Genomic DNA, 21902 nt, shown 5'->3' on the forward strand with positions numbered 1-21902 from the left:
TAATGATAAATCCCCTGTGATGTTTGTACTGGCTACTGTATACAGGCCACCAGGGCACCATACAGACTTTATTAAAGAATTTTCTGATCTTCTATCGGAGTTAGTGCTGACTGCAGATAAAGTCTTAATCGTTGGTGATTTTAATATCCATGTTGATAATGAAAGAGATTCTTTGGGATCAGCATTTATAGACATTCTAAACTCAATTGGTGTTAAACAACACGTGTCAGGACCTACTCATTGTCGAAATCATACTCTAGATTTAATACTGTCACATGGAATTGATGTCAGTGGCGTTGAAATTTTGCAGCAGAGCGATGATATCTCAGATCATTATCTAGTCTCCTGTATATTCCATATAGCTAAAGCTGTAAAGCCAACTTCTTGTTACAAATATGGTAGAACCATTACCTCTACCACAAAAGACTGCTTTATAAATAATCTTCCTGACTTATCTCAGTTCCTCAGCATATCCAATAGCTCAGAACAACTTGATGATGTAACAGGAACTATGGACTCTCTCTTTTCTAGCACTTTAGATGCGGTTGCTCCTTTACGCTTAAGGAAGATTAAGGATAAGAGTCCAACACCGTGGTATAATGAGCACACTCGCGCCTAAAGAGAGCAGCCCGGAAAATGGAGCGCAGCTGGAGGAAAACTAAATTAGAGGTATTTCGTTTAGCTTGGCGGAAAGTACCCTATCCTACAGAAAAGCATTAAAACTGCTAGATCTGATTACTTTTCGTCTCTTCTAGAAGAAAACAAACATAACCCCGGTATTTATTCAATACAGTAACTAAATTAACGATAAATCAAGCATCAACAGGTGTTGGCATTTCCCAAGAGCATAGCAGTAATGACTTTATGAACTACTTCACTTCCAAGATCGATACTATCAGAGATAAAATTGTATCCCTGCAGCCGTCAGCTACAGTATCGCATCAGATAGCGCACTATAGACCCCTGAGGAACAATTCCACTCATTCTCTACTGTAGGAGAGGAAGAATTGTATAAACTTGTTAAATCATCTAAACCAACAACATGTATGTTAGACCCGATTCCATCTAAACTACTAAAAGAGCTGCTTCCAGAAGTCATAGATCCTCTTTTGGCTATTATTAATTCATAATTGTCATTAGGATATGTCCCCAAAACCTTCAAATTGGCTGTTATTAAGCCTCTCATTAAAAAACCACAACTTGACCCCAAAGATCTAGTTAATTACAGACTGATCTCAAATCTCCCTTTTCTGTCAAAGATACTAGAAAGGTAGTATCCTCACAATTATATTCCTTCCTAGAAAAATGATATCTGTGAGGAATTCCAGTCAGGATTTAGATCGTATCATAGTACTGAGACTGCTCTCATTAGAGTTACAAATGACCTGCTTCTATCATCTGATCGTGGTTGTATCTCTTTATTAGTTCTACTGGATCTTAGCGCTGCGTTCGACACTATCGACCACAACATTCTTTTGAATAGACTACAAAACTTTGTTGGCATTAGTGGAAGTGCCTTAGCATGGTTCAAATCATACTTATCTGACCGCCATCAGTTCGTAGCAGTGAATGAAGAGGTATCATATCGATCACAAGTGCAGTATGGAGTACCTCAAGGCTCAGTACTAGGGCCGTTACTTTTCACGCTCTATATGTTACCCTTGTGAGATATTATCAGGAGACATGGTGTTAGCTTTCACTGTTATGCTGATGATACTCAGCTTTATATTTCTTCGCGGCCCGGTGAAACACACCAAATTGAGAAACTAACAGAATGCATAGTCGATATAAAAAACTGGATGACGAGTAATTTTTTACTGCTAAATTCTGAAAAAACAGAGGCGTTAATTATCGGACCTAAAAACCCCACATGTAATATCCTAGAACATTATCTAACACTTGACGGCTGCTCTGTCAATTCTTCTTCATCAGTCAGGAACCTAGGTGTACTGTTCGATAGCAATCTGTCATTTGAAAGCCATGTTTCTAGAATCTGTAAAACTGCATTTTTTCATCTCAAAAGCATATCTAAATTGCGACCAATGCTCTCAACGTCAAATGCAGAAATGTTAATTCACGCGTTTATGACATCAAGGTTAGACTATTGTAATGCTTTATTGGGTGGTTGTTCTGCACGCTTGATCAACAAACTACAGTTAGTCCAAAATGCAGCAGCTAGAGTCCTTACTAGAACCAGGAAATATGATCATATTAGCCCGGTTCTGTCAACACTGCACTGGCTCCCTATCAAGCATCGGATAGATTTTAAAATCTTGTTAATTACTTATAAAGCCCTGAATGGTTTAGCTCCTCAGTACTTGAGCGAGCTCTTATCGCATTATAGTCCTCCACGTCCGCTGCGTTCTCAAAACTCCGGCCGTTTGATAATACCTAGAATATCAAAATCGACTGGGCGGCAGATCCTATTCCTATTTAGCACCCAAACTCTGGAACAGTCTACCTAACACTGTTCGGGAGGCAGACACACTGTGTCAGTTTAAATCTAGATTAAAGACCCATCTCTTTAGCCTGGCTTACACATAACACATTAATACGCTTCTATTATTCAAATCCGTTAAAGGATTGTTAGGCTGCATTAATTAGATCAACCGAAACCGGAACACTCCCCATAACACACGATGTACTCGTTACATCGTAAGTTGAATGGCATCTACGCTAATATTTGTCTGTTTCTTTCCTAGTCTGTTTCTCAGTCCGTATCCGATCAGATGGTGGATCAGCACCAAGAGATGATGTCTACAGCCCTGATCGCCAGCGGAGACCAGGACACCCAGATGACCCCAGAGATATATCCCCAGATATATCAACCAAAAATAACTAAATAACTAAAATATAATAAAATACCTAACTACATAATACTACTATTGTTAGAAATTGCAACAAATTAAAATAGAAATATAAACTTTTGAACTGCGGGTTTCGTCTGGTCAGAGGAGAACTGGCCCCCCGACTGAGCCTGGTTTCTCCCAAGGTTTTTTCTCCATTCTGTCACAGAGGAGTTTTGGTTCCTTGCCGCTGTCGCCTCTGGCTTGCTCAGTTGGGGACACTTAATTTCTAGCGATTATCGCCAATTTGATTGCACAGATACTATTTAAACTAAACTGAGCTAGACAATGACATCTCTGAATTCAATAATGAAATGCCTTTTAACTGAAAATTGAAAATTGAGTGTTTAATCTTATCATTATACATTACTGACACTCTATCCTCCAATTTGATACTGTTAAGTGCTTTGACACAATCTGTATTGTAAAAGCGCTATATAAATAAAGGTGACTTGACTTAACAACATCTCATGTATATATCGACCAATGCAATAAGCACAGCGCAAATCAGCATAGTCAGTAATCGCAAATAAAGAATAAAGAAATAAAGAAACCACAGTACGTTAAAAAGAACCGGAGGCCAAAAATGAAGGTTTGCAAGAAGTTTTGATAGAGCTGGTATCGCGTGACTCGTTGAGGGTTCCAAGCCGTCTTTTATTTCCTGAAGCAAATTAAAAATAACATCGCTTGGCAAACAATATGTTCGGATAATGTGTTCTTCTGGCATTCAAAATAAATTAATACGGGTGGAAAAATCCTCTCCCTTCCACCACGTGCTCTCTGTTCTCTGCGGTGCCTCCTCCTAGCAACAATTATTGCAGCCATTTCAAGCGCAAATTTACGACATGCTTTTTGGGCGTTAAATAATGGCGCAAATGCCTGTAATTTTACGAGCACAAACATTAGTAAAACGCACTGCGTGATTCATTTGAATACTCTCCTCCCATAACTTTTGCGACTGAAAGGGAAACTCCTAAAAATGCATATTCAATAAGGTCAGGCGCAAAAATAACTGTGCCTTTTCAGCACTAATTCATCACTTTAGTAAAACCTGACAGTACAATTTTAACGCCAAAAAAGGAACATAAAATAAAAGGTCAAATTTGTGCTTTTTGGAACATATGATTATATTTGATTAAAATATTAGCTTTTTCTTATTTTGTTATCAGTAATGTGCATTAGGGTGTTTTGTGGTACGTTTTATGTCATTTAGTTAATGTTTATTGCATTATTTTAGTGTCATATGTGTTATTCTAATGGTGTAATGCCTTTGTGTCTATGACCCTGTGCTCCTTCTGTATATGATATGGACAGGCCACATGTGATGAACTCTGATTAATCATGTGGCTTGCTGTTTTACTACCTGCATTATTATGATGGTTATCAGTACATTTGCAATTAAACAGATTTTGGTAGTTAAAGTAGTTTAGTATACGACCATTATATCGCTTGATGAAAAATAAATAAATAAACATAGACCAATATGCTGTATTGCTGTATCCTGTAATATCTGTCTCTGTTAGATCTCGTGTCACTGTGAAATCGTTCCTACAATCAACAAGTGTGTGGTCTTGCGGTCTGGTCGAATCATCTAGTGTGTGCGTTCAGAGGATTATAAGGCTAAAAATCAGTTGGAACTGTTTTCATGTCTGTGGTCTCCCATGGTTTTAAAATCGGTTAAGATTTGAAAACCGTCTAGTGTGTCCCAGCCCTTAGTATGGTATGCTCTTTAGTGTAATAATCTTCGACTCTTTTGGTGTTTTTACATTTTTCTTGATAGGACAGTGGAAATCTGACAGGAAGCGAGTGGGAGAGAGAGAGGAATGGGATAGAGAAAGGTCCACGAGGCAGGATTCGAATTCGGGACATCCGAAGCGCAACTGCGCAGTATGTCGGCACACAGCCCACAAGGCTATTGGCGCTGATACAATCTTCCATTTTTGATGACAGTGTTGACTAATACGAGGTTTCTCAGAATCATCATAGTAGTGAAATAAAACCAACCCAAACTGTCACAATCATTAACAATCCAAACTGTATGTATAAATGTACCAATTATGATACAACGAGAGAGGTATTTCACCAGGGGCGTGCAGTCCATATAAGCTGTGAATGCGCTGCATGCCTGAGCCATTTAAGAGTATGAGTTTGGTACTGGCAATCAACATTACTATAAATTCCCCTGAGGTGTAACAAAGCTTCCATAATAAAATGTTGGGAATTTGTAAGTAACCTTCTGTCCAGAAATTATTTATATGTCAAATGATAATCATATTCTGCAAATCTGTACAAGTTATGGGGGGGATTCAGGTTAGTGGATCCACAACAGTTTTGGTGCATATACATTGGTGCATTGTTAACAGTCATCATTGCTGTTCCATGTTTTCATTGGTTTGCTGGCATGTGGGTGATTTCATGCACAAGAAAAATGGTCCTCAGATTGCTTGCCCATGCAAAAAACTGTGCCGTTACTGCCAGACCTATTTTTATTTTTTTTTGTTCAAACAAAGCAAATTTTGAAAGTTCACTGGATCGTACATTTTTTGGCATAGACAAAGTACATTGAAGGTACGTGTTGTTTGGCAACATGCTTGAGCAAACTAAATAAACTGAAAATTTAAACTGAGGATTTTTATTGTTCTGTTTGTTTTTCTCATGCTTGACAAATCATGCATGTGTGACATGTATGTATGTGTGTATGAGTGTGTGTGTTTGTGTGTGTGTAAGCACCTGTGAAGGGACTGCCACATAATGATTATTCCTGGCAACAGTCCTGTCTTTAAATTGACACCTGCCATGTTGTTTCTTATTTAGCATAATAAATTAATAAATTAGATAGAAAACCTGGTTAAAGAAGTCACCACTCGCCACTGCATTTCACAAGAAAACAACATTATCCAATCTGTTTATTCTTTTCACCCACTGAAGGCGTGAAACACAGAGAGGGTGCTTCACTGCAATTTTTCACTGCAGAAATCATCAAATACTGAAATACACGGGCAGGTGAGAGTGAGAGAGAATAACACTTTTTTCAAGGTGATACATTTAGATGGAGCACCCTGTTTGTCTGACATCATGTCTTCAACTGCTCTCTGTTCAGTATCTTTCACTAAATAACTTCTGACTGTGGCTTTTAATAGGAAACTCTGAATTGAAGTGGAAAAGATCAGACAGTTAAAAGGGTTCATTGTGACTCTGAGATATGTTAAAAGCTCAGTGTTCCTCAGTGCATATATGCTGATTACTCATGCTGTAGAGTTCGCTGTGTTCATGGTGTCTCCCTGGTAACAGGGCTGTGATTATTGTCCATTAACCTGTCCAGGATTACATTCACTATTATTTGGAACCAAGAGGTCAGGGTTTGGCTGGTGAGCATGGGCAGTTGGCCCCTGCTGGTAGAAAATATTCAAAGAACATAGAGGCTTTACTTTTCAGTTGAGAGACAATGTTTTGATGATTTATAAACTCTGTCACCACATTCTGTCTTTTATTTTTTGGACAACTTTTATTGTGCCATGTTGAGAGTACCCCACAGTAACAGCAGCTAGTATGGTGTCAAACCACTCTATTCTAAAATAAATCATCAGACTGAAATCAGACATGTGATAATATTCCTGTTTACAGAAACTGTTAAATTGACTTGGAATTTAAACTCTTTCAACGCCTCATTAGTCCAGCAATGGAACAACTCATTAAGACTTGATTTTCCTGTGGGATTTGGCAAATGAAAAAGGAGGGAATGTGAGTAAATTAAAATTCTCACTCTCACAATAAGCAACACCACTCTCGCTATGTTTAGGAAGAATATTGATTGAGTAATTATGAGTAAAATACGTGGGGAAACACAAATTATGGGTAAAATGCATAAAAACCAAATAAATAAAGTCAGTATTTCAAAAATCACATACACACTGCAGCTAAATACAGCTGTCATTATTCTTCTGTCTTATTTCTGTACACACAGAGTTAGGTTATTTTATTTATTATATTTTTGAAATGAATTCCCTCAGTCCCTGAAAAAACAGGTTAGGACAACCAACATTCACATTAAATCTGTAAGTGCAAATTTTGATACCATCTGTCTCGTTTCACTGTGGTTGTTCCTATCAGCCCTGCAGTCTCGGGGTAACCCACACATTTTGATCAACAGTGTGCATGCTGTTTACAAGCAGCAGCTAACAGAGCATAAACAAAACTCATGGTGTTTTACTATATTACTAATTGCTGGATGATTATGCATATCTGGTTGTTAATGTTAGTTTAGTGTAAAATAAACACTATGTGCATCCACATCTTTTGTTTAAAGCTGCAAGACACCAAAGTGTTTTAATGATTGTAAAATAGAGATTTGCCAATAAGGTAATAAAATTTAATTCAAAATATATTCTCTGAAAACAAGTCTTAATGTCTTAAACAATTTAGCTCCGATTTAGCACATTTATCTTGTTCTAAATTGTTTAGATATGAAAACTGAAAAACAGTACAAAAATACTGATTAATGAAAACAACTTCTTAATTCCATACACATACTGTAGAATCATATCTCAGGGGATTCAGTCCTGCAAACAAATGCAGTGTCAACTCCCGAAGTCTGCAGTTAGTTCTTGGCTAAAGTACAAAAAGACAAAGAAAATATTTTTTGGATCATCGCCATGACTTCCTGTGATGTTCAAGAAGTGAATTCAACAGGTGAAAGTTTAAACTTAATGCTCCAGTGATCATTTGACCAAGACAGTGAAGAATGTGGTGTTTTGTCAGAGGAATTAGCTGACAAAGAGATCTCACTGTGCTGATTCCCATGATGTCCCACTTCTTCTCAATCTAAAGCCAGTGAGTTAATTTGCACTGAAGCCTCACAGTGGGAAGTTGTTAATCTTTAGAGTGTGTTTGTGTGTATAGTCTCTGCACATAGGCTCATAGTGCTGGTCCAATCAGAATCCCTTCTGACTGAACTGATGGGATATTGAGTGTTGTGTTTCCTGCTGTGCGTTGTTGAGTGGGATTTGATGATGTTATTAGGCAGTTCTTCGTCATTTGGGTTGGAAAACAGTATGAGCTACGATAACCTGATTATAATTTCTACTTGGATGAACTTAGAATTGATCTCAAGACTCAAAACACCATACACTTCACAAACAAGTCAAGTCAAGTCACCTTTATTTATATAGCGCTTTTACAATGCAGATTGTGTCAAAGCACTTAACAGTATCAAATTGGAGGATAGAGTGTCAGTAATGTATAATGATAAGATTAAACACTCAATTTTCAGTTAAAGGCATTTCATTATTGAATTCAGAGATGTCATTGTCTAGCTCAGTTTAGTTTAAATAGTAGCTGTGCAATCAAATCGGCGATAATCGCTAGAAATTAAGTGTCCCCAACTGAGCAAGCCAGAGGCGACAGCGGCAAGGAACCAAAACTCCCTCTGTGACAGAATGGAGAAAAAAAAACCTTGGGAGAAACCAGGCTCAGTCGGGGGGCCAGTTCTCCTCTGACAAACAAGCAGGTGTAGAGTTTCTCTCTATCCTTTAGCATAGTGGTTCTCAACTGGGGGATCAGATCTAAAAATGGGCTGTAGATCTGTTCAGACAGAGAGTAAACAACAATGCTAAATGCAAGTGTTGGAAAAGCTACTTCGAAACTTAATAAAAACACTATTGAATGACATAATTCATGTTTATAATTTATGTGAGTATTAATCAGGTATAAAATCAATAAGGACTTCAATTAAGATTACAGGGTTATTTGATAAAATTTAGAAACATTTTCACTAAATAAACTAATATAACTAGAAACATTGTAAATTTGAGCCGAATTGAAAACATAGTGATGAAGAGATGAATATACTGTATAACAAAATATTTCACTACAAAAATATATTAATACTACCCAAACAACTCAAATGAATCTGTGAATCAATAATTTTTGAACAGACAAACAGTCACTCTATTAAAAATATTGAGTTAAGTTAGTAGCTTCACTACTTTATTTTAGATCCCTTTTAATTAGTTCAATTAACTGCACAAAGAAAATGTATTACCATATGATCAAGCATTTATGATAGTAAAATAAATAGGCTTTGCAACTTTTAAAATGGAAATCATAAATTATAAAAAATAAAAAAAAAGTAAATGACATTAACAGATACTAAATCTGATTTATGCTTTATTACTGTGTTGGGGTGCCACTTGACATCCAGATCTCAAACCAGTTGAGAACCACTGCTTTAGCAGATGTCTTTCAGTGCCTCTCTTACTAATTCAACAGAAGCATTTCAACTCGAACACACACCATGAGGGCCTTCCATTCACAGGGAGTCAAAACAATACATCTCTCATCTTAGTGAGTTACATTTTCTCTCACTTCCTCTTAAAACTGAGATGCCTTGGTTGCTGTTCCATAGAACAGATGGTCTGTGAGTACATTATCTCTCCACAGAGACGTTAAGGAGAAAAAGACTTTCAATCTGTTGAAGTCTGGCTTTCTTTCAGACATTATCATCATTTTCTTGCATCAGCAGAATCCCCTACAAACACTTCTGTGGATTCCAGAAATACTGCATTACCGCTTGACTTTGCTGTCTTTGAGGTCACAGTGTACACCAAAAGCACCTTATTTTAATAAATGTATCTAATTATAATTCACCTCAACAGTGAGTGAGCATTCACCTATTTTTGGTCTATAAATTTAAATTTAAATCCAGCATTTCAATGTGTTGTCAGAGAGGCTATTATGATGTGTGATCCTGGGTCTCTCTTGCATGTCTGCCACAGTTTATATAGTGATCAAATTGTGATGTAATGAGGCACGGCAATATATTTGTGATGTGTGTTTCACAGTGTAATGTGGTAGTCGTGATTGTCAGCTCTATTGTATAATGGCCATTCTGCCAGCTGTCAAAACTGTTAAACATTATGGGAGACTGGACACTCACGATATGGAGCATGATGTAGTCTCCCAGTCTGGGGGCGCTGTCAATACGGACCAGAATCCCGTCCTTGATGGTGGTGCTGAAGCCCACCGCCAGTCTATCGGTTCTAGTGCTGGGCCTCTCGTTATTGGGCCATGTGTATGTGATAAGTCCTCCGCCCTTTCCAAAGATGTATGTAGCTCCAGCTGCAGGGAGAAATAGAGAAAGAATAGTGTTCGTGTTAACTTTGATCTTGCATTGTAAATGAACAAGCAGACAGCAAAAAGCTTATGAAAAGCTTACGATAATGCAGTTACAGGCATCAATTGTCAAAATGTCTTGGAAGGTATTAATTTAAATATAATCAGTTTGTTCTCAGAAAATGTAAACAGGTGGGGCATAAAATTAGATGTCAAAATATCAGATCTGTGCATTACATCTTGCACTTTAACAGGCATTTTTGGCTGATATTGTTAATATTTTCTGAGGAACAATATTAACAAGAAAAAGAAAACCACTGCTCTTGGCTGGATAGTTTTAGTAGCTTTACTACAAATGAACACGAAGACAAAGTAAGACCTAAAGAAAAACAGTGCAGCTAATTGATTCAGCTATTCAGTTTTTCAGTTCTCTGTTGTATGTTTGGCCTATTGGTTTTATTTGTCCTATTGCATGTAATTTGCTTGTGTCTTCAACAGAACATTAGCTATTCTTGCTGTGGCATGAGATTGCACTGTTGTAGTGACAAATCAATAATAATAATAAACAAACTAGATCTCTGTTAAACCCTAGTAGTGTTTACGTATTCAAGGAAATTAATACGAAAAACACATATGGCTAAATCCTCAGCTTCACAGATCACATGGTGTATTTAAGTTCCTTTTAATATATGTCTCAAATGGTATCCTGGTTACCCTAGGATCAGGTTCTTGTTTTATCATTGTGATTCATGCAGAATTAATTAGAAGTTTGTCTGAGATCACGTGAAACCTCCAGTGGGGGCACTAAACAAGCACATATCTCTTTATGCTAGCTTAAGTGACCTCATTTTCATGGCGACTCTTAGACCTTGGCTGGAGTGTCCAGCCCTTGAGCTGAGCTGTGGGATCAACGCTTGGCCCTCAAACCTCTAAAACAGGGCTCTATCCAGGGAAAAGCTTGAAGTCGACAGAAAAAAAAAAAAAAAGACTCAAAATCCTCATACATTATACATGAATCTGCAACTAGAGAACAAAAGCAGGCAGAGAAATAAAATCAAACAACCTTTTCCAAGTGCAATTTTACAAACACAAAAGGGCAAACGAAATAAGCTGGACGTTGGCTCCTCAGGAAGTATTCTCATTATGCTTTCAGATCACACACATTGCAAAAGATAAAACGAGTAGCAAAACTCCAAAAAGTTTCTTTGAATCATAGTAATTACCGCTCTTGAATCAGAACCATTTACTAATGTCTGGACAAACATCTGTCTCTGAGGTCTAGAACTGTTAAAACATCAGAATCTTTTGTAATCTATTCCAGGGATCTTTAGACATAATTATAGTTTATGTTCAACATAATAGACAGCAACATAAGCAGATGCCATTTGAAGTAGAATCCTAACAGTCACAGAATCTCATAAGTAATCAATCTGGGGTGTGTTTCCTAAAACCATTGTTAGCTAACTATGGTCGTTAGTTCCATTAAACTCTATTAGTAACAACGGAACTTGCGACAATAGTTGCTTTTGGGAAATGCACCCCTGGAAAGTTCTACATAAAATATGTAGAAAAATCTAAAATGCCAGAAAATTTGCAGTACGTTTTCTGATAAAATTACAGACAATTCCTTCAACACTACAAAACAATGCAATATGCAACACCTATAAAAAAACAAACAAAAACTGACTTTATATTAACAGCAAAAGGCATATTTTATTTTAGGGACTTTTCTTGAATTTCACACAATCACTCATTTATTTATATGAGTTGATTTGTTTTTTAATTTATTTTTACACACTCCACGAAGCATACTGTAATTGTAGACGAGACATACATTTTGGGTAAAATAGTTTAATTATTTTAAACTATGTTTACAGGTTTTTTAATTTTTTTTATTATTGTTTTATATTTCTGCATTAAAGTGATTCTGGCTTAAAATATAGACAAATAAGATATATTGCGTTCATTAAATAATTTCATAAATCTTATACAATATTACTTGTTTAGTTGAGTTTTCTTCTTTAGCAAATGCACACAAAATTATGTGAAAATGCATGTCTCCATGTAAACACTCATTTACTGTATGTCTTAAATAAATGTAAACAGAAAATATGTGTCAGCAGCCTCTTATACCTTGTATATTGTCAATCAAACAACAAATGAAAAATAGATAATCACTCACTGCTCTTAACTAAATGACTCCTGTGGCTTTAATAGGTGTTTGTATATATTTACTTCATACAGCTTTCACAAGCACTGTAAAGTACTGTTTATTTAATTAGTATTTTTGTTTGATTGTATTTATTTGATATTGCTTGTAATTTGTTAATTTGTTCTTATTTTATTGACTGTTTAATTGCTTTCAGTGCTTGAACTTTATATTAGTTTGGCTAGTATTAGTTTTCGCTGTGACTGTAAATTAGAATTGAAAATTGTGAAACTTTACTGGTACTTAAAATGTTGAATCGTTAAGTCACTTAGGTCAAAAACGTAGGCAAAAACTTTATTTATTTATTTGAATAAACACCACTGTCTATGGTAACATCCTAAACTGTAAAATCACCATAAAAATGACAATTCAAACAACTTTACAATTCAAAGTTTTGACAAAAACAAAAGGTTTTATGAAATTATAAATATCACATTTCAGCATTTAAACCATTTGTTAAGAAAAGGGATGAGTCAAAATCATAAATTATTATTGTACACATAATTGGTTTGAAAAAAACGGACAGACAGGCTTCAAATTCACTCCCTGACAGTAGATGCTGCTTATGGAAAAGCAGAAATACAGCAGTTACCCCTGTACACAAAGCAGTGCCGCGCTATAATAAACACGACTGTAGGCTATTAGGCATTACACAGAGGTAGGATGAAAAGAAAATACCATTGAAACTTTTCTGAAGACAGTGAGTTCCCTTCAGAGACACATTCAATGCTTACCTTTTGGAACAGCCTTTGACTGTTGCCTCTATAGGCAGCTCACCAGGTTTTGGAACAAAGCAAATGAGATCAAAGAAGCAATTGAGGAATGAACATGTTTGTGAACATTTTTGGGCACTGTACAGAAGGAACAAGACCGCAGGTGCACTGGCAGCATATTGCCATCGTTGCCGTTTTCTCCACCATTCGTTTGTTATTAAGACTGTAACATCTCATTTGCACATCTGGGCTTGAGGGCCCAGCTGGTTGATATTCCTTAAGGGGAAGAGACATCATGCCAAGCGGATGGGGTTTAAGTCCCAGGAGACAGAGAGACATATGGGAGTGAGATGAAAGAGAATGCATTGCATACATACAGTATAAGATCCGTGCTGGGTCAACATACCTTGTCCCGAACTAATATGTCTATGCTAGGTCAATGCTCTGTGTTATTAGACAAATTACATGCTTGAGGCACAGAGTAAAATCCTGACCTTCCAGATCTCACTCAGAATTCTTCAGTGTCTCCAAACGTAGCTCTCGTGAGGATGGACACGGATCTGAGCTCAGCCTTCAGGGAGTTATCCTCATATAACATGCCTTCTCAGTGCTGTGGGATGCCATGAAATACTGCATCCACACTGCACCCCAGGGAGCCAATTATCCCACTCAGTGGATTTGCTAAGTAACAAGAGACACCATTCAGTCCTTACAACACTACGTTTCTAATGGACCCTGCACGGGTAGGCTTAGCAAATGTCTGACACACAAAAAAAAAGATATTTACCAAATTTAATCGCATCAGGGCTTTAAGCGATTGCACACGTCCATTTAAATGCTGCCGAATTGGCAGGTAGACTGAGAGTTACTTGCAGTGTTGATAGAATGAGGGAGTGTTTTGCATTTAGGCATTGGTGTTAAGAAAAAGGGCTAAAAGTAGTGAGATTGTAATTATGCCACAAATGGACTGTTTTTAATGAATACTGAAAGCTTTTGAAAGTCTGGTGTTTTATGTATGAATTCATTATGGGCAAATTGCATCTTCTGGAGCAATACGTACCACAGTTTGTGTCTTCTTAATGGAATTTCAGGCTGGTGAAAACTTCATTAAAAAACTTCATTACAGAAATGCGCTGATAAAGGGTGATGCGTGGCATTCATTTTCAATTCAATATACTAACACAAATTAGTGTGTACACAAGGTGTGTGTGTGTGTGTGTGTGTGTGTGTTCTTATAATGTGTTTGTTTGATGCATAAAGGTAACTATGAACATGATGAACTCACTGGACTAAATATCGCTTTCACTGGTTACTGCATGTACGCATTTTAACATTTTACATCATTCAGTTAAGAAGCCTTTCTTTACAGTCTTAAGCCAAATAAGATCTGCTATAATTTTTGCTGTCTGGTACAAAATTTGTAGATTGTCATGTACTTATTTTACTATAAAACAGCTACTCTTGTAATGGTTAAAAAAGCAATTGACAAAACAATCCCAGTCCTAAACGACACACTTGACATGGTCTTGTGGCCTTCATGAGTGCTCTTTGTGACTGCTATGCACCTCTGAAACACCATTATACCTAGCCTGCACTGGTGCAGACTATATAGTGGACTATTACTCAACAGTCTATGTGTTGTAGACTCGGAGGAGGACCACAGGAGCTAAAAATGCCATTTGGGACAAGGCTTTAATTAATGCACACACTACTACTTACCAACCAACCAACCAACCAACCAACCAACCTGCACGTACCGGTTGGCACCAGTCAGCAGAGAAACTACTTGCAAATGTAGGCTCCCCTTTTATTTGTCATGACATAAACTTTTAACATAAAATGGCCAGTCAATACTCTCAATCATGACCAAAAATTACAAAACTTCTGGTGTCCACAATCTGCCTGAATTTTCCTAAAAAATCTTACTGCTGTCATAGTGTACAATATGACTAAAATAATTTTATAAGATAGCAAAAATCACACTGTATACCTTGCTTTACCCCCTGAGCATGCATTTGGAATACTGAGCATCTCCATTCACCTATCATTCTGTCAGGTTGCATTCTGACCTCTTTCTGAATATAAGTGTGGTTCTGCACAATACCACCAAGGTTAAGAGGGTGGATGTTTAACAAAGCAAGACAAACATGTCTCACTTCAAGAAGAAAATGTGCTTCTGCTAGTGCAGTTGTTGGCTCATATACCTGCAATGCCCAAACAACAATTTGACAGTTGAAGAACTGAATCTCTGTGAATGCATGACCTTGAGGCAGTCCCTCTCATTATGAAAGCATACATGTAAACAACACGTAGAAACACAGATCCATTAGCACATACACCGGCTACATGTTTGGATTCTGCACTATTTGCCCAAAGACCCAGAGTAAGAGCATACACCTGTAAACACACACACGCACAATTGGTGCTAGCTGTGATTTTAAATTCTAAAGTGGTATCTCATGGGCTTTCAACCAACCAATATGTTGGAGGTGCAGAAAATATGTTCCATGTGGTTCAACATAGAACCACGAACTTGACAACACAGGAGTATAAGAAAAACAGGGCAAATGCACTCTCTCTCCAAAGCATGGATGTATTTCCTCCTTGTCCAGCATCAAGATCCAGACAATGGCTGCCCCGCTCTGCAGGCTCTGGGCACAAATGCTTCAATCTGAAGCCAAGGTGTTGCTGGAGAGTGGATCGTGAGAGGAGTTTTCCAATTAAATATGTGTAGGCCTTTCAGAGACTGACCTATTTGTAATCACTCTTTGTAATCTTGTAATCACACTTCTTACAACTGTGTGGCCAACAGCCAAGCCATAATTGAAATATTGAATTGAAACATAGAGAACACAGTGGTACAAGTGAAGTGCAAACGAGTATGTGAAAAATGAGGTGGTTTCCAGATAAAAGTTTGTCAAAACATATTTTATATTACTCTATCAACAGAACAAAAAGAAGAGAATAATATTTAACATGTAAGGGAAAATATTAGCCCAAAGTTAAATATTTTAATCAATTATAAGTATTGGGATCAATTAACTAATTTAGGGAATTCTTCACTGAATTCAGTATTTGAAATTCAGCAGATCAACAGCCTAATCGAACAATCTGATTGATTTTAACACACCTTTGCCACGGCCTGGCGAAAACTCCATTAAGGATTTGTTCTAGGCCAGCATCATCTTCACATCAGAAATTGTAATTGTATACTTTCTGTTCATAGACAGTGGTCTTTAAAATATGAGGATGTCACACAATCAGAAGACAGACATTGGGTGGGAAAATGTACTCTTTGTCTTCTAGCATGGTGAGCTTCATATAAAATTTGATTAGTTGTTAATGAGAAAACTCTTGAGAACTAATACAATCCAGATTAACATAATACACAATAACATTCAAGAAATTAATATCTATAATATATATATATATATATATACTGTATATATATATATATATATATATATATATTATGTAAGATATAAGATATTCCATTATACAGGTGCTGGTCATATAATTAGAATATCATCAAAAGTTGATTTATTTCACTAATTCCATTCAAAAGTGAAACTTGTATATTATATTCATTCATTACACACAGACTGATATATTCCAAATGTTTATTTCTTTTAATTTTGATGATTAGAGCTTACAGCTCATGAAAGTCAAAAATCAGTATCTCAAAATATTAGAATATTTACATTTGAGTTTGAATAAATGACCATCCCTACAGTATCAATTCTGGGTATCTCTTGTTCTTTGAAACCACAATAATGGGGAAGACTGCTGACTTGGCAATGATCCAGAAGACGAACATTGACACCCTCCACAAAGAGGGTAAGTCACAGAAGGTCATTACTGAAAGGTGTGGCTGTTTACAGAGTGCTGTATCAAAGCATATTAAATGCAAAGTTGACTGGAAGGAAGAATTTGGGTAGGAAAAGGTGCACAAGCAACAGGGATGACCACAAGCTTGAGAATACAGTCAAGCAAAGCCGATTCAAACACTTGTGAGAGTTTCACAAGGAGAGAACTGAAGCTGGAGTCAGTGCATCAAGAGTCACCACGCTCAGACGTCTTCAGGAAAAGGGCTACCAAGCCACTTCTGAACCAGAGACAACATCAGAAGCGTCTTACCTGGGCTGTGGAGAAAAAGAACTGGACTGTTGCTCAGTGGTCCAAAGTCCTCTTTTCGGATGAAAGTACATTTTACATTTCATTTGGAAATCAAGGTCCCAGAGTCTGAAGGAAGAGTGGAGAGGCACAGAATCCATGTTGCTTGAAGTCCAGTGTGAAGTTTCCACAGTCAGTGATGATTTGGGCTGCCATGTCATCTGCTGGTGTTGGTCCACTGTGTTTTCTGAAGTCCACAGTCAACGCAGCCATCTACCAGAAAATTATAGAGCACGTCATGCTTCCTTCTGTTGACAAGCTTTATGGAGATACTGATTTCATTTTCCAGCAGGACTTGGCACCTGCCCACACTGCCAAAGGTACCAAAAGCTGGTTCAATGACCATAGTGTTACTGTGCTTGATTGGCCAGCAAACTCACCTGACCTGAACCCCATAGAGAATCTATGGGGTATTGTCAAGAGGAAGATGAGAGACACCAGACCCAACAATGCAGATGAGCTGAAGGCCACTATCAGAGCAACCTGGGCTCTCATAACACCTGAGCAGTGCCACAGACTGATCGACTCCATGCCACGCCGCATTGCTGCAGTAATTCAGGCAAAAGGAGCCCCAACTAAGTATTGAGTGCTGTACATGCTCATACTTTTCATTTTCATACTTTTCAGTTGGCCAAAATTTCTAAAAATCCCTTCTTTGTATTGGTCTTAAGTAATATTCTAATATTTTGAGATACTGATTTTTGACTTTCATGAGCTGTAAGCTCTAATCATCAAAATTAAAAGAAATAAACATTTGGAATATATCAGTCTGTGTGTAATGAATGAATATAATATACAAGTTTCACTTTTTGAATGGAATTAGTGAAATAAATCAACCTTTTGATGATATTCTAATTATATGACCAGCACCTGTATATTTAAAAACTTTAATGTTTAATGGGATTAATCGCGATTAATTTCAGAAAGAATGTGCGATTCATTAGTTATTTATTTATTTTTTTTATCGATTGACAGCACTAATATATACAGGTATATATATATATTAGAGATGCACCGATGTATCGGCCAACAATCGGTATCGGCTGATAAAAGCAATTTATTTCACTATCGGCCATCGGTAAATCATGAACTTGTCTTAATGACATACATGTAGCAGGAAAAAAAAAAAAAAAAACATGATGTCAAAGATGTTTGGCTTACCCTTTGAATGCAAATACAGAAAAGAAAAAAAAAAAATCACTGCCTATTTTTTATCAGCTAATTTCTTTTCATTGTTCGCTTTCTCTGGACACTGGAGGATATATATTTGACTGAACAGTTGAATAACAGTGCAGTACATTGTACATTACCATTAGGTTTGATTATTGCTCATACGCTTGTGCTTTATTTCATTCAACTTCATTTTGATTCATCATTTGTATAACATGGGGTGATAAAATGATTGAGGACATTTAATGTGATGTGACAAATGACATTTGGAGTCTCCTGACAGTGTGCAATCTCTCTTGGGAATATGTCTCTGTAAGCAGGACTGGTGCATGCTCAGGGGTGCAAAAAAAAAAAAAAAGCCCTCGGTAAATAAGTTCAGACCACTCATTTGCATACGAAATGGCTGACAGCTGTTAATGACCGTTTCATTTCGACTAAATGTAATATTGTATAAGATTTTAATTCGAACTGAAAGCATAAATTTAGGTTAGGTGCTGACATTTCATTCACTGATGCGCTTCCCTTGGCAGCACTAAAACCCAGCAGTACAGAGACTTACTTGCTGGCAGTTTGCCAAAATAAAAGCTTGCTGATTTTAGGTTTGAAAATGTTGAAAATTCATATAAAAAATGCAATTAAAAAAAGAAAAAAAGAAAATGTAAATATTAGTATTGTATTTTCAAGTGTACTATAAAATAGTTGTATTTATATTTTTTACTCTTTTATTTTAAAATATAATAGTATTATCACACTTTTTTATTTTGTTTATTATATAATTAAAAAAATAAACTAAAAGCACAATAATACTATTATTACTATTATTGTTATTTTATTTCATTCATAGTTATATTTAATGAGTCACAGTGTGAGCACCACACCAAATCTCCAGGTGCTCTTATGAGAACCAGGCTGAAAAACTTTTGTGCACCTTGTGCATGTTGGTAACTTGCAGGGACAGCATAAAGAAGAAGAGACAAGACAGTTGTAGGAACTGAACGAGATAAATCATGGAAAGGAAAGGAGGTACTACCTTTCAGTGAAACTTTCTCATTGATAAAGACCTCATAAGGGGATGCTTAGAAATTCCAGCCAATTAAGTGTTTTCCTATGATTAAGCAGATTGAACAAAGGTGCCTGTCTACTCCATGCACTTTTACAGATAGCGAGGGGAAATTTAGCACAATCTCTATGTATGTACAATAATATACAGTGGGGGGAAAAAGTATTTAGTCAGCCACCAATTGTGCAAGTTCTCCCACTTAAAAAGATGAGAGAGGCCTGTAATTTTCATCATAGGTATACCTCAACTATGAGAGACAAAATGAGAAGAAAAAATCCAGAAAATCACATTGTAGGATTTTTAAATAATTTATTTGCAAATTATGGTGGAAAATAAGTATTTGGTCAATAACAAAATTTCATCTCAATACTTTGTTATATACCCTTTGTTGGCAATGACAGAGGTCAAATGTTTTCTGTAAGTCTTCACAAGGTTTTCACACACTGTTGCTGGTATTTTGGCCCATTCCTCCATGCAGATCTCCTCTAGAGCAATAATGTTTTGGGGCTGTCGCTGGGCAACAAGGACTTTCAACTCCCTCCAAAGATTTTCGATGGGGTTGAGACTGGCTAGGCCACTCCAGGACCTTGAAATGCTTCTTACGAAGCCACTCCTTCGTTGCCCGGGCGGTGTGTTTGGGATTATTGTCATGCTGAAAGACCCAGCCACGTTTCATCTTCAATGCCCTTGCTGATGGAAGGAGGTTTTCACTCAAAATCTCACGATACATGGCCCCATTCATTCTTTCGTTTACGGATCAGTCGTCCTGGTCCCTTTGCAGAAAAACAGCCCCAAAGCATGATGTTTCCACCCCCATGCTTCACAGTAGGTATGGTGTTCTTTGGATGCAACTCAGCATTCTTTCTCCTCCAAACACGACAAGTTGAGTTTTTACCAAAAAGTTCTATTTTGGTTTCATCTGACCATATGATCATCCAAATGCTCTCTAGCAAACTTCAGACGGGCCCGGACATGTACTGGCTTAAGCAGGGGGACACGTCTGGCACTGCAGGATTTGAGTCCCTGGCGGCGCAGTGTGTTACTGATGGTAGCCTTTGTTACTTTGATCCCAGCTCTCTGCAGGTCATTCACTAGGTCCCCCCGTGTGGTTCTGGGATTTTTGCTCACAGTTCGTGTGATCATTTTGACCCCACGGGGTGAGATCTTGCGTGGAGCCCCAGATCGAGGGAGATTATCAGTGGTCTTGTATGGAGTTTGGAGTTGGACTGTTTGAGGTTGTGGACAGGTGTCTTTTATACTGATAACGAGTTTAAACAGATGCCATTAATACAGGTAACGAGTGGAGGACAGAGGAGCCTCTTAAAGAAGAAGTTACAGGTCTGTGAGAGCCAGAAATCTTGCTTGTTTGTAGGTGACCAAATACTTATTTTACCGATGAATTTACCAATTAATTCTTTAAAAATCCTACAATGTGATTTTCTGGATTGTTTTTTTTCTCATTTTGTCTCTCATAGTTGAGGTATACCTATGATGAAAATTACAGGCCTTTACATCTTTTTAAGTGGGAGAACTTGCACAATTGGTGGCTGACTAAATACTTTTTTGCCCCACTGTATGTACTGTACGTAGAGCAACATCTATATGGTATACGATATTTACTATGAGGGGTTGGACAATGAAACTGAAACACTGGCCAATATAGTGTTGGAGGTTTCATGGCTATATTTGCGCAGCCTGGTGGTCAATCTTCACATTCCACCAGTAAGAGCAGAGTGTGAAGGTTGAATTAGCAGAGCAATAGCACAGCTGCACATAAAATATTGCCATGCACACAACATAATGGGAGACATATCAGAGTTCAAAAGAGGACAAACTGTTGGTGTGCGTCTCGGTAGCACATCTGTGACCAGGGGCCGGTTGCACCAGCTGGATGTACACCCGGTTGTAAGACTAGGCTGGACGTAAAATCACATATGATCTGGGATTATTGAAAGAAACTGTAGCATTCGACATCTTGATTGTAAGGACAGTATAAATGCTTGGAAATATTTCACGTCTTTAATTCCATTCATTATTTGTATCGTGCCTGCCATCCAATAATTGCAGTAAGTTTTGTGCTTTGTTACTTTTAATCAGAAATAAAGTATCAGCTTTCAAATTCTTGAAATTTTATCACAAAATACAAACTATAAATGTCTTTTTTCAGCCACAGAAAGACGTCAGTGTAGTGGACAGCACATTCCAGGGCCCAGTTTATGGTGCGACCCCTCTCTGACCACAATAGTGGACAACGGTTTGCTACATTTTGATTGGATCTTGGTGGACTAACATAAGCAAACTGTCCAACGCCATCAGATAAAGATGCCAGGACAATAGCCAGACACCTCTTAGAGGGCAAGAAGAAGACCTTTGGTAAAAAGCCCAGGAAGGACAGGACTTCTCATTGGTCAAATGCAGTTTCTGCCCTTCACCCACCAACAGACTGATTCCTAAGGTTTTGGCCTGTGACTGCCATAAAAATTCCTTAGGACCTCTGGATGCAGCAGCAGTGGGTGAAACAAAGAGAGATCACAAAGTTCCATCCAAATCTATTCATAACTATGTTCTCAAACCTTAAACTGATGCAAACTACAACACACACATTCTACTTATTCAGAGAA

At 37.3% G+C, this 21902-nt stretch overlaps 1 protein-coding gene across 16 annotated transcripts in view; it reads right to left on the reverse strand.

Moving 5' to 3' along the window:
* Positions 1–21902, reverse strand: part of nrxn3b (neurexin 3b) — a 357597-nt gene that overhangs the window by 82643 nt on the left and 253052 nt on the right. For all 16 annotated transcript variants that reach the window (XR_009267577.1, XR_009267579.1, XR_009267578.1 and 13 more), the window contains one exon: positions 9781–9962. Coding sequence is in view for 12 of the 16 variants with exons in the window: in XM_058755796.1 (XP_058611779.1) it covers positions 9781–9962 (182 nt within the window). In the remaining 4 variants the exon portion in view is untranslated. The remainder of the gene's footprint in view (positions 1–9780; positions 9963–21902) is intronic.

Source organism: Onychostoma macrolepis, chromosome 20 (genome assembly GCF_012432095.1).
Source record: "Onychostoma macrolepis isolate SWU-2019 chromosome 20, ASM1243209v1, whole genome shotgun sequence".
NCBI classification, from domain to species: Eukaryota; Metazoa; Chordata; class Actinopteri; order Cypriniformes; family Cyprinidae; genus Onychostoma; species Onychostoma macrolepis.